The sequence below is a fragment of the Podarcis pityusensis genome, assembly GCF_964106645.2.
Source record: "Podarcis pityusensis genome assembly, chromosome: 2".
Classification (NCBI taxonomy): domain Eukaryota; kingdom Metazoa; phylum Chordata; class Lepidosauria; order Squamata; family Lacertidae; genus Podarcis; species Podarcis pityusensis.
The window spans coordinates 18,833,331-18,847,230 of record NC_138029.1 but is presented as its reverse complement, the minus strand read 5'-3'; the positions used below and the strand labels follow the sequence as shown (position 1 = coordinate 18,847,230).

The following is a 13,900-nucleotide window of genomic DNA, read 5'->3' as shown; positions in this document are numbered from 1 at the left end:
CAGAGGTTAATCTGTTGGAGAATCTCCAACGGTGAAGAACAATTGACCTCTGTCCATAAAGAATAGTGCTCAGAAACCCCAGGCAAGGATCCAGATGACATTCACCTAAACATGACCCAGAAAATGAGCACCTCCTTCCCCTGAAGTTCATGTTTGGTGTGTCAGGAAAATTGTTGCTGTTGTTTAGTAAAATGTTCTGCTCAAACAGGTTCCTCCCTGGGCTGTGATCCAGAGAAATCCAATGTGTTCCCTTCTGTGTTTAGCAGACTCTTTTTTATGAGGATCAAGAGTATCATACTTACAGAGAGCGTCAGACGAATCTCAACATGGTTGCAGTTTTTGGAAAGCTTTTTCTTTAGTGCTCTGATCGCATTCTTGGGTCTGCAATTAAAAGAAAGGAAACCAGATAAAAGCAATGACTTAACACGCTGTTTGCCCTGCAACACCAGCCAGAGAGATAAAGACTGCAGCCACTGTTTGCATGGAAGAAAATCCAGATAAAACTGAAATAATGCACTGTATTTCAGCAGCGGCAAGATTATTGTCTTCGTGACAGGTGGGCTGTGTGTAGAGATACCCTGCAAAGTGTGAACAGATGGATGTTCAGAATCTGAAAGCCTTGGTCACCCAGGATCTAGGGCAGTAGGCAGGTTTTTCTCACATTTCCTAGAGGGTAAAAAGGTAAAGGTAAAGGGACCCCTGACCATTAGGTCCAGTCGTGGCCGACTCTGGGGTTGTGGTGCTCATCTCGCTTTACTGGCCAAGGGAGCCGGCGTACAGCTTCCGGGTCATGTGGCCAGCATGACTAAGCCGCTTCTGGCAAACCAGAGCAGCACAGAAATGCCGTTTACCTTCCCGCCGGAGCGGTACCTATTTACTTGCACTTTGATGTGCTTTCGAACTGCTAGGTTGGCAGGAGCTGGGACAGAGCAACGGGAGCTCACCCCGTCGCGGGGATTTGAACCGCCGACCTTCTGATTGGCAAGTCCTAGGTTCTGTGGTTTAACCCACAGCGCCACCCACGTCCCTAGAGGGTACCCAATTGCAATGCTTTATTTTTCTCTAGAAACACGAAGAACCACCATGGGGTCTGATTGGATTACGGGCAGGGTAGACATAAAACCAAGTACAGTGGTACCTCAGGTCACGGACGCTTCAGGTTACGTGTTTTCGGGTTGCACACCGTGCTGAACCCGAAAGTACCAGAATGGGTTTTGGCAATTGCGCTTTGCACATGCTCAGAAGTGCCAAATCGCAACCCGCACGTGTAAAGTTGCGGTGCTGCGGGTTGTTAACATGCCTCCCGCACGGATCATGTTCGCAACCCGAGGCTTCACCGTAATTAATTAATTAACTCCATCCCACTTATATGGGAGAAAGTAAACCCCCACTTATATGGGAGACACATTTCAGTGGGAACTCCCTCTGTTTCACGTGTCTTCCAGTGTCCCCCAGTCTTGGTCAATAGATTCTACTCCTATCCTCATACCCTGACTGCTTCAACTGCATAATCAATGGTCATGCTATCTCTTGGTCATGCTTGAGTATGACCGAATGCTGGAACCTGGGGAGATACTATTATTATTATTCAGTTTATTATCCACCCTTCACCAGCAGGTCCCAAGGCAAATTACAAGAAGTTTAAATTTGGTATTAAAATCAGTAAAAACAAATTACAGTCACTGAATCCTGAAAGCACCAATCTCACCTTTCATGCGGCCCCAAACACACAAAGCAGCAGCCCATACTATTTCTGCAGCTGATAAACCAACCGCAGAGATTTGTTCATTTATTTAAAAGCATTTTTAGCCTGCCCGCCATCCACAGATCTCAGAGCGGGTTACAAAACTTTCAAACAAGAATTCTCTTTGTATCGTCCAATGCGAAGCTTCCCCCAACCCCGAACTGAATTACCCCCAAAACATTCCTCTCTTTCTTCCCCATCTAGCACTTCAATGTGCTCCATTTATAAGCAAAATTTAGCAGCAGTAGCAGCAGCTTAGTATTTAAATATTGCACAGTGGAGCCAGAGACTCAAAGGAGATTGTTTTATTGCCGCCTCCTCTGTTTTCACGTCAGATCCTCAAACCTTTTCTTAAACGGAGAAGATGAGGCCACTGCCTAAATAGTCTCACCCATTATCTGAGCCCAAACACTAATAGCACTAGATTACCCTATCAAAAATCCTGTGGCAAATTGTGTAAGACTAAGGGTGTTCACATCAGCTTCTTGGCTCTCTTCCAGTCTAATTATAGGAAGCTTCAAAACAATCTAGATATTTTTTCCCTCACATGCTAGCAGATAAACAAGTACACTACACCTAATAGGTGGATGCACTATTGAGTGATGGGGTGGGGTATTGCTTTCCACCATATTTATAAATCCATGGGAGCGAGTGGCGCTGTGGTCTAAACCACTGAGCCTCTTGTGCTTACCGATCGGAAGGTCGGCAGTTTGAATCCCCGTGACAGAGTGAGCTCCCGTTGCTCGGTCCCAGCTCCTGCCAACCTAGCAGTTCGAAAGCACACCAATGCAAGCAGATAAATAGGTACCACTGTAGTGGGAAGGTAAATGGCATTTCCATGCACTTGGCTTTTGTCACAGTGTCCCGTTGCACCAGAAGCGGTTTCATCATGCTGGCCACATGACCCGGAAAGCTGTCTGCGGACAAATGCCAGCTCCCTCGGCCTGAAAAGCAAGATGAGCGCCACAACCCCATAGTCACCTTTGACTGGACTTAACCGTCCAGGGGTCCTTTACCTTTACCTTATTTATAAATCCATGCTATGGGAGTGAGGCGAAGGAGGAAAAGTAAGGAGAAACCTTTGCTCCTCCCTCGTGAGAATTTTACAATAAACGCAGGGGATACATTTTCCATACAGATGAACACAATACGTGCATTTCTAACACTAGCAGTGCTCTTCGTTTTTTCCACTATGTTGCGTTACAGGAGCAAATATTGGGTCAAAGGAGTGCACTGCCAACGTGGCCACTGCTCAGAAATTATGGAAGTTGTAGTCCAGCGACACCTTGATGGCTCCAGGCACCTCATCCCTGTCTTAAGATGTTACAAGGGCTGAGTTTTCTCTAGGAAGAAAGCCTGTTGCTTTTAGCTCACGCTAACTGAGCACAACCGACTGCCACCGATGACTCTTCTCTTTACAGTGGATGTCTTTGCTGCTCATTCAAATTAAATGTTAGGATCAAGGAACGCACACAGTCATCATCATTACACTGTAAGTGACCAGCCTTTGGCTACGTCGTTTCTTCATTCCAGTAGTGAGATGCTTTCTGCTGTTCCGAGAAAACAGCACAGCACTTCGCTTGCAGCCAATCAGCTAAAGTGGAGATCACCTATCCACATCTGAATATTGTTTCTGAAGATACGGTCAGTGACTAATTTGAATAAGGTCCTATTTGGAACTGGGGAAGAGCTGGAGGGCTCAAGGTGTTGGATCATTCATGATGTGAGTCACAAGCAAAGGGCTGATTAACCCTTTCTCTGCTTCCACCGGCTTGCCCCATGTGAATATTGCAACTGTGATGACCCCTTCCTTTATCACGCAGCATAGCTACTCATAGAGATGTGAAGATGTGGGGGGGGGGGGTCAGAAAAAAACACAGTCTTCCTCTCCACCCCCAGGCAAAGAAACTGAACTTTTAGAATTCTTTCTTTTGTTTTTAAAAAAGGCACTTACACGCTCCCTTTTCATAATAAGGATCCCATGGATTTTAGCAGAACCAATGGGCCTCCCATTATTGCAGTCTTGATCCCATCTCTAAATTCTGTAGTTTCTCTACTTGATTGCATTAAGTTTCAAGAGCACCTCCCAATTTGACGTTAGAAGTTGCTGGCAGATAGACCCATTCAGGTGAGAGAAACAAAGGTAAAGGTAAAAGACCCCTGGACGGTTAAGTCCAGTCAAAGGCAACTATGGGGTTGTGGCACTCATCTCACTTTCAACCAAGGTCCTAACAGAGCCAGTGTGGTGTAGTGGTTAAGAGCGGTAGACTCCTAATCTGGGGAACCGGGTTCGCGTTTCCACTCCTCCACATGCAGCTGCTGGGTGACCTTGGGCCAGTCACACTTCTTTGAAGTCTCTCAGCCCCACTCACCTCACAGAGTGTTTGTTGTGGGGGAGGAAGGGAAAGGAGAATGTTAGCCGCTTTGAGACTCCTTAAAGGGAGTGAAAGGCGGGATATCAAATCCAAACTCTTCTTCTTCTTCTTCTTCATTACCTACTGCACACAGTCATGAACCAGACATTCTAGGGTTGCTTCATGGGTCATGTTTTAAAGATGCATATGCAGTACCGTTGCCAACTTTTAAACCAGCCTTTGTAGCTGTGCCTTTAATAGGAATTCACAGGCAAAGCTTTTGACAGCATGGCGATAAACACGCCCCCTGTGTAACTGCTGTTGTTCACGCTTCAGTTAAAGGCACAGCTATAGGGACTGTTTGAAAGTCAGCAACTCTAAAAACCGCTACGCTCAAACAGCATATAAATTTCATTAAATAAACAAACATGCATCGGTAAACATGAACTTGAGATGTAAAAGTATCGACAAATACGTATTGAAATCAGATTCCCTACTGCCTTCACATGTGGCTTTCTAGATGAGCGAATTGTAAAATTACACATGCACAACAGAGGACAAAGGGTTTATACCGGGGTATGGAGTGCCTTTATCGTCATACAAACAGGATTAGACTTTTAACACGGAAGGCCAATATGTCTTATCAGCAAGACCAAACTCCATGAGAATTCTGCAGAACAGGAACCAGCTTACCCTTCCTCAGTTGTGTTGATAATATCACAGATGTGCATGAACTGACCCCACTCTTCTGTCTGCAGTGCTCCAAAAGTAGCCTTTTCTGCAAAGACAAAGATTTACTTCCAGTAAAGAGTAATAATAATAGTAATAATAATTTTATTATTTATACCTCTTCCCATCCAAAATAGCTATGCAGACACTACAGTGGTACCCCAGGTTACATACGCTTCAGGTTACATAGACTTCAGGTTACAGACTCCGCTAACCCAAAAATATTACCTCGGGTTAAGTACTTTGCTTCAGGATGAGAACAGAAATCGTGCTCCGGCGGCGCAACAGCAGCAGGAGGCCCCATTAGCTAAAGTGGTGCTTCAGGTTAAGAACAGTTTCAGGTTAAGTACAGACCTCTGGAACGAATTAAGTACCTAACCTGAGGTACCACTGTATACAGACACCTAACAAACGGGAAATATAACTTTGGTTGTTTCAAATGACTGGCATAAAGAGTTTTGATTTAAAATGGTCATTCTCTCTGAAGTACCCTGAGTCTTAAATCTCCTTCCTTTATAAAAAAAGAAAAGAAACAAGAAACCAGTTAGCCAATGTCAGGAAACACCTAGGATATCCAGTTCCAGCATTCTGATTCTATGAAATGCTTTGAAAGTGGCTTACGGGATATCAGCAAACAAAGACTTAGGGCTAGAACAATCTTCCCCCAACCTGGTGCCCTCCAGGTATTTTGGCTACCACTCAGCTTACTGGCTGCAGCTGACAGGGGTTGTGGTAGTCAAAAACATCTACAGTGGTACCTCGGGTTACAAACGCTTCGGGTTACAAACGCTTTAGGTTACAGACTCTGCTAACCCAGAAATAGTGCTTCAGGTTAAGAACTTTGCTTCAGGATGAGAACAGAAATCGTGCGGCGGCAGTGGGAGGCCCCATTAGCTAAAGTGGTACCTCAGGTTAAGAACAGTTTCAGGTTAAGAATGGACCTCGAGAACGAATTAAGTTCTTAACCAGACGTACTACTGTAGAGGGCATCAGTTTGTGGAAGGATGAGCTGACCTGTTGCAAGGGAGGACCAGACTTCTGCAACTTTATTAATAACTGTTAGGCAAAGTAGGAATGTTAACAAGTGATGTTTATCCTGCAAAGGTGACATTAGCTGCCCTCGCTGAAACTTCCTCCTCTGCCTAAGGGCACTGAAACTCTGTCCACCTTTGCCTCTGTTAATACAGGGATGGGGAACCAGTCACAGATGACCTCTAAATGTCACACATCAGCCTTAACTAGGGCTGGGCGAGATCTGTTTTTCAGCATTTGATCAGTGGTGGAGCAACAGGCTGCAGCCCCCGGAGTGGAGAACAGGCGTGGGCGTGGCTGACGCGCATCCCGGGGGTGTGGCGCGTCACCTGTGGGGGTGTGGCAAGTGTCCCGGGGTTGCGCAACCCGAGGGGGGTGGCCGCGATGGCACCCTTTACCCACATGGTACCTGGGACGCTGCGCTCCCCCGCCCCCCTTCGTATGCCAGAGATTGTGATACATCAGTCTTTACCTTTTATAAAGGTAAAGGTAAAGAGACCCCTGACCATTAGGTCGAGTAGTGACCGACTCTGGGGTTGTGGTGCTCATCTCGCTTTATTGGCCGAGGGAGCCAGCATACAGCTTCCGGGTCATGTGGCCAGCATGACTAAGCCCCTTCTGGCGAACCAGAGCAGCGCATGGAAACGCCGTTTACCTTCCCGCCGGAGCGGTACCTATTTATCTACTTGCACTTTGATGTGCTTTTGAACTGCTAGGTTGGCAGGAGTTACCTTTTATATCAACAGCTAAATACAGTGGTACCTCGGAAGTCAAACGGAATCCGTTCCAGAATTCCATTCGACTTTCAAAATGTTCGGAAACCAAGGTGCAGCTTCCGATTGGTTGCAGGTAGCTCCTGCAGCCAATCGGAAGCCACGGAAGCTGCATTGGACCTTTGGGTTCCACAGAACATTCGCAAACTGGAACACTCACTTCCGGGTTTGCAGCGTTCAGGAGCCAAAACATTCGAGCTGCAAGGTGTTCAGGATCTAAGGTACAACTGTACCACAACATGCTGATGTTTCACAATGTCTGTATCTCACCAGCTTCTTCCTCCCCACCTTAGAAGCAGCCGAGATACATTGCCCAGTCCTACAAGCAAGTCCGTAGGCTGGAGGGGCACTGGGGCTTCGTTGAACTGCTCAGCTGGGAGACGGAAGGCCTCTCACTCCTCAGCTAAACAAGCACCAATACCGCTCCAGCTGGCACATCCCTTATATAATACTGTGGTACCTCGGGTTAAGAAGTTAATTCGTTCTGGAGGTCCGTTCTTAACCTGAAGCCGTTCTTAACCTGAGGTACCACTTTAGCTAATGGGGCCTCCCGCTGCCGCTGCCTCCTGCTGCCGCTGCCTCCTGCTGCCGCCGCGCCGCCGCTGCATCATTTCTGTTCTCATATTGAAGCAAAGTTCTTAACCCGAGGTACTATTTCTGGGTTAGCAGAGTCTGTAACCTGAAGTTTCTATAACCTGAAGCATCTGTAACCCGAGGTACCACTGTACAAGGGGAAAACTCACTCTTTTTTTCTGGGGAGAATGGACTGAAACTGACTAGCATCACTTAAACCTTGATGAGTCACTCCGTTAGCGAGTCTCCAACCACTCCCGTCATCCTCACAATCCAGAGCAGCTAAAGGAATGCATTTCCCTCCACCCCCAACTCGACACATGTGTCTGAGTGAAGCGGGGAATTCCAACATGCAAAACATTCATTATTTTGAGCACGGCAGCAGGGAACGTGGGCTGCAGTCACTCCAAATGAAGGGAAGAGAGGCGCACAGGCTTGGGAAAGGGGGAATTGACGGATGGATTCCGAGCTCTTAACTGGAAGTCAACAGTGTTAAGGAAGCACAGCTGGCCCACCCATAAGGCAAGGTGGGGCTGCTGCCTCGGGAGGCAGAATCCACAGGGGCAGCAGATCTGGCCTCCAAAGAATGCATCACCCGCTGACCCGCTGCTGCAGCGGTGTGCTCCTTGGAGGCTGGAGGTGATGTCTCCTGGGGGCAGCCCCTGCAACGCCACCTCTCCAGCAGCCTCTTGGTGAAGAGGAGGCATTCCTGATGTAGAACTTTTATTCCTCCCTTGTTCCTGAGGGAGAGAAGGTGAGAGGGGTTCCTAAGCAGTGTTAGGAACTCAGATATACAGTGGTACCTCTGGTTATGAACTTAATTCGTTCCGGAGGTCCGTTCTTAACCTGAAACCGTTCTTAACCTGAGGTTCCACTTTAGCTAATGGGGCCTCCCGCTGCCGCTGCGCGATTTCTGTTCTAATCCTGAGGTAAAGTTCTTAACCCAAGGTACAGTACAGTCATACCTCATGTTACGTTTGCTTCATGTTACTTTTTTCAGGTTGTGTCCCGCGGCGACCCAAAAATACCGGAAAGGGTTACTTCCGGGTTTCGCAGCTTGCGCATGCGCAGATGTACTAAATCACGCTTCACGCATGCACACAAGCGCCAAATCGTGCTGCGCACCTGCGCAGATACAGCGCTTCAGGTTGCGGGCTTTTCATGTTGCGAATGGGCCTCCGGAACGGATCCCGTTCGCAACCAGAGGTACCACTGTATTACTTCCAGGTTAGCGGAGTCTGTAACCCGAAGTGTTTGTAACTCGAGGTACCACTGTATAAGCTAATTGCCAAATGGCACCTTAAACCTTAGGTTATGGTCACCACAACAGTCTAGATGCCATCCCCCCTCCCCAATGAGAGCTATTATTGTTATTACTATTTTTGTTCATTTCATTTCTACAGTATACTACTTTATATAGTAAAGAAAGAAATCTCAAAGCGGTTCACAACACATCAAAACATCAAATAAAGCAATCCAGAATAAGACAAACTCAAGCTTCAAGGAAAATATTTCAGATCCTTCTGTAAGTGACATTTTGCTTTCCCCATATTTATCTGCCTACTTAATTGATACAGTGGTACCTCAGGTTACATACGCTTCAGGTTACATACGCTTCAGGTTACAGACTCCGCTAACCCAGAAATAGTGCTTCAGGTTAAGAACTTTGCTTCAGGATGAGAACAGAATTCGTTCTCCGGCGGTGCGCGGCAGCAGGAAACCCCCATTAGCTAAAGTGGTGCTTCAGGTTAAGAACAGTTTCAGGTTAAGTACGGACCCCCAGAACAAATTAAGTTCTTAACCCAAGGTACCACTGTATAGCTGCCCCACAGCAGAAGAACTCAAGGAAGGCAGCATGGTGCAGTGGTTAGAGTGTTGGACTAGGACCTGGGAGATCAGGGTCCAAATCTACACTCCGTCACGAAGCTCAATGGATGACCTTGGGCCAGTCACCGCCCCTTCACCTACCTCACAGGGTCATTGTAGAGGTTAACTGAGGAGGGGCCAGCCAGATGGGGATGTCTGTCACCAACTTAATATGGTAGCAAATGGACCCATGCCAGTCACAAAACGCGCCTGGCGCCCAGCTAATTTTGAACAGTGGTTCAAAGGAAAGGCACACATGTCTAACAATGGCAGGGAATCCGCCACATTTTCCAGCCTCCACACTTGTCACACAGAGTGGCTAAGAACAGCATGAGTAAAAAGCGCCTCATGGCTGGGAACTGCAGTCCGCAGGTATCAAAAAAGCTGAAACACTTTACTACTTGCCCCGGCACTTCAGACTGTAGGGGGTTGTTGGGATCGGGTCCCATTCTGCTTTTCGCTTTATTGTGTTCTGATGCAGTAAAGCTCGCCTGTCAACTTTACACAGCATTTATACGTTGTGTGAATGCAGCGCACACACCAGCTTGGCTTCTATTGATGATGGATTGTTAAGAAATATTCTGAACAAACAGCAACCTGGGTGGTGTTTTGTTTCGCTGGAACCAAACAAGGAGACCTTCTGATCCTCTGTGGCTGACTAAAGCTTAGTGATGTCTGACCTCCAAAACAGAGATAAGGCTATCAAGATTTCTCTTTCTTTCCTGGTGAGGCTTTTCTGCCTTCCCTGATCAAAATTTCAGCAGGCGAATCTTATCTTGGCATCAAGATACAGTGTTCATCAATAACAACACATACATTTTAATCAGTATTTTTTAGCTTATGGTTGGTTTTAATTGCATTTGAATGTTTCAAATATCAGTTTTTTTCTGATAATGTCATGGTTCTGTTCTTTTCTGTAAATCACTTTAAGGTGGGTTGCTCTTGTTTTTCCTTTACAATTGAGCGGCATCTAAATTTTCTGAAAAGTAATAGCAATAAATAAAATGCAGCTGCTTGATATTTGCTCATGGGACAGCTCCCACAGTGGGTGGGAGGAGACTAGTTAGCACGGCAACAACAAACAAATTGGTTAGGGACCTGGAATTGGAACCCCCTAGAGGGGCAAGAGTAGCTGGTGTAGCTCTTGGCTTTCTATGGGCCTGGAGGAGCTGAAAAACCAGAGTACTGTAGTTTAACCGAGTGTATCACCCAGTACAGCAGTGCCATTAAAGTAGGACTTTGAGGCAGGAGTCCAGGAGACCAGCTCAGCAAAATGAGCAGAAGACATCACCACCCAATAAAAAAATACAACAAAGTTGGCCTATCAGATTTGAAGCAGAATCCGAAGGAAACGCCAAAAGCCATCTAGCCAGGCAGGTAATACACAATTCCATCTACAGGAGGGGGGCATGGGTGTAGCCAAGGGGGGCAATTGCCCCCCCCATCAATAAAAATACTTAACTGAGGTCCGGAACCTCTAAAATAAAGCCTGCCCCCCAACATAAATCCTGGTTAAGCCCACTAGGAGGGGGTGCAAAAACATTAAACACAGAGCTGAATATCCCCTTACCTGCCCCGCTGACCCAGAAGCCTGTTAGGTTTCCAGAACTCGGAAGGGCAGCAGAAACTATCCTTTCCCTCTCCGCCTACATCCATATAGGAACGCTGTCTCGCCCCGAACCACACCACTGGCAAGGCTAGCTTAGTACTTCAGGCACTGGCAGGTAGCGTCTCCCCAACGGCTCCAGACCTGGAGACGCCACCTGAGCCCTTCGGCGCGCAAAGGCTGCCTCCGCTACCGCGCGGCTGCCCGCCCTCCCCGTCTGAAAGTGGGACGGTGCCTTGGGAAAGTTTGGCGCTCCGCTCAGTACAGGGGCAGCCACCCACGGGCTGGCAGTGAGGGGAGGCAAAGGGGGAAAAGATGCCGCTTCTTACCGATCAGATGCCCAACGGCTGTGCCGAAGGGATCCTTCTGACTCTTGCCAAAAGCCATGCTCGAGTCCCGGGTCTCCAGGCGCGCCAAGCAATAATCCGCGCTCGCTCTCCCCACCAGCCGGCCGGCGAGCTCCCCGCTTTGTGGCGCTCCAGCCAGCCCGCACGCCGGAGGGACGCCCTTCCCCGGCCAGGGGAGGAGGGGCCCGACAGCCTCCAGGTGCTCGCCCCGCGCCGTCCCACGGGCTCCTCGTCGGGGATGACGCGCCGCGCGGGGAGGGAACAGCCTTGGAAGCGAAAGTGCCGCCGCGCAAAGGTGCAAAGGGGAAGGTCGCCAGCCTGCGCTCCTCTTGGGCGGAGTCTCCTTCAGACGCGCATCTCCAGTCCTTTCCCGAAGGCGTCCTCGGATCCGGAGCAAACCTCCGCGCAAATGCGCCAAGCTTTTCGGAGGGGATTCGTCTAGGGGCAGGGGTGGGACTTCCTGCGGCTCCCACCCCTCTTTTAACGCAATTTTCCGGGAAAGGAGTGCCGTTGCATGCTTTCCAAGCGGCGGCCAAAGTTTCCCGGACGGCTTCCAAGTTAGCTCTGGTTTGATGGATTCCTGGCATTTGAACTCACGGCGCCGTATGGGGCAGGCTTGAGCTTGCATGTTGGAAGCGCATCACGTATGTTATGGTTTAACATTGGTGTAGCGGGCGGGGGGGAGCAGGTGTCCCCCATCCCAAATCAGGTAAATAAATAAAAATACGTAACTAAAAGTAGAAATTGTAGAAAGGATGTTGACAGATTTTTCTGAGCACTTGGGGTCAAAAGAAAGAAAGTAATTTTAACCAACTGTTGTGGAGACATTTCATTCCGAATCTTTTAGACGTGTCCTCCCCCCCCCCCCAATAAACCCTAGTTGCTCGCAACATAATTCCTGGCTGAATCATGACGTTATATTTCGGTAATCATCCAACATCAAAAACACATCTTGGGAATGTGAGAATTCACAGGTTAGGATGGGGTGAATTCAGCTTTGGGGGAAATCTCTGATTTCTTCCCTTCTCTGGGTTTCACCTTTTTAAAAATATATAATTTTAAATTAAATTTTCTGTTTTACAATTAAAATACTCATTTAAACATCCTTAGAATATCAATGACTTCCCTTCTCTTTCCATGGTTCATTTTACAGATAGGTAGCCGTGTTGGTCTGCCATAGTCAAAATAAAAAAAATCCTTCCAGTAGCACCTTTAAGACCAACTAAGTTAGTTCTTGGTATGAGCTTTCGTGTGCAAGCACACTTCTTCAGATACACTGAAACAGAAGTTGCCAGATCCTTCTATATAGTGAGAAGGTGGGGAGGGGTATTACTCAGAAGGGTGGTGGGAATGGGAGATAGGCAGATAGCTGGGATGAGCCTGCTGACGACTCTTAACGACTGTAATGGGTCTTACAGGAAAAGGCAAGGGGTGAGAAGGTGAGAAATGGCTTAGTCATGTATAATGGGATAAGAATCCAATGTCTTTGTTCAAACCAGGTTTCTTCATGGTTTTAAGTTTGGTAATGAGTTGCAATTCAGCAGCTTCTCTTTCCAGTCTATTTCTGAAATTGATCAAAGTAGCTGTTTTACTACAAAGGAATTTGTTTGAACAAAGACATTGGATTCTTATCCCATTATACATGACTAAGCCATTTCTCACCTTCTCACCCCTTGCCTTTTCCTGTAAGACCCATTACAGTCGTTAAGAGTCGTCAGCAGGCTCATCCCAGCTATCTGCCTATCTCCCATTCCCACCACCCTTCTGAGTAATACCCCTCCCCACCTTCTCACTATATAGAAGGATCTGGCAACTTCTGTTTCAGTGTATCTGAAGAAGTGTGCTTGCACACGAAAGCTCATACCAAGAACTAACTTAGTTGGTCTTAAAGGTGCTACTGGAAGGATTTTTTTTATTTTGACCATGGTTCATTTTGTATATCATAAATCCCTGCATATTTTACATAAACTAAACCATTCAGTATTCCATTATTACATCCATCACAACTTATTTACACTGTTGAATTTATCTTAATGCTTCCAACATTTTCAAGTGTGCACAAGTTCCCTCCCCCATGTATTCAATAAACATTTTCCAATCTTCTCTAAATGTATGTTCTTCTTGTTCTCTTATTCTATATGTTAAGTCTGCAAGCTGCGCATATTCACTTCCTCCTAATGAAATCCACTTTTAGAAGACTTTCCAGATGGCAACAGCATGTGTCTTGGCCTTCCCTTGAAGCTTGTAGCTCTCTGCTCACGCGAGTCGCTTAGAACTGTTTTTCTGCTGGCTCTGTAGGGGAGTGTTACACACAATATTGTGTCAAGGTCAAGGGGATGGGGGAACGAACGGCCCTGTCCGAACAGCCGAAGGGTGAACTGGATATTTCAATATCTCCAGTAAGGTGATCTCACAACCACACTGTCACTGTGACACACTGTTGAAGCATCCTGTCTTGTCAAGAAAACACAGGCTTGCAGACTATTGAATCTTCATCTCATCCAAGCATGAGGTTTTTAGGAGAGAGATGCATTTGAGATGAATGAGGAAAACATCTCGTTCTTCCTTGTTGACTGTCACTCCTTTGTTGACACTTCCTCTGCCCTTCCCTTTTCTGTGGTGTGTGTGTGTTAAGAGGTTGCGGTTTTTGCTAGTCACATTCTTGGCTGTTTGCACAACAGGAATGCTTCCATCTGAACCACAAATGCTGGGGAACCAGGGGGAGGAAGGCAATGGAAAATATGAAACTTCTGTGATTTAATATTGTGATTTTATTTTTTAAAGTTCCATAAAAATATTGATTTAAGCACACGCAACCCAAACGTTGGACCTATGATGATCGAATCACATCAACACAATCAGATAAAATATGACAA

At 47.0% G+C, this 13,900-nt stretch overlaps 1 protein-coding gene across 1 annotated transcript in view; it reads right to left on the bottom strand.

Moving 5' to 3' along the window:
* Window positions 1–11,595, bottom strand: part of TOM1L1 (target of myb1 like 1 membrane trafficking protein) — a 57,028-nt gene extending 45,433 nt beyond the window's left edge. The window contains exons 1-3 of the mRNA XM_080994561.1: window positions 11,007–11,595; window positions 4,792–4,876; window positions 303–381 (exon numbers count right to left, since the gene is read on the bottom strand). Of these exons, the coding sequence (XP_080850687.1) occupies window positions 303–381; window positions 4,792–4,876; window positions 11,007–11,064 (222 nt within the window). The 5' untranslated portion in view covers window positions 11,065–11,595. The remainder of the gene's footprint in view (window positions 1–302; window positions 382–4,791; window positions 4,877–11,006) is intronic.
* Between the last annotated feature and the right edge of the window lie 2,305 nt (window positions 11,596–13,900).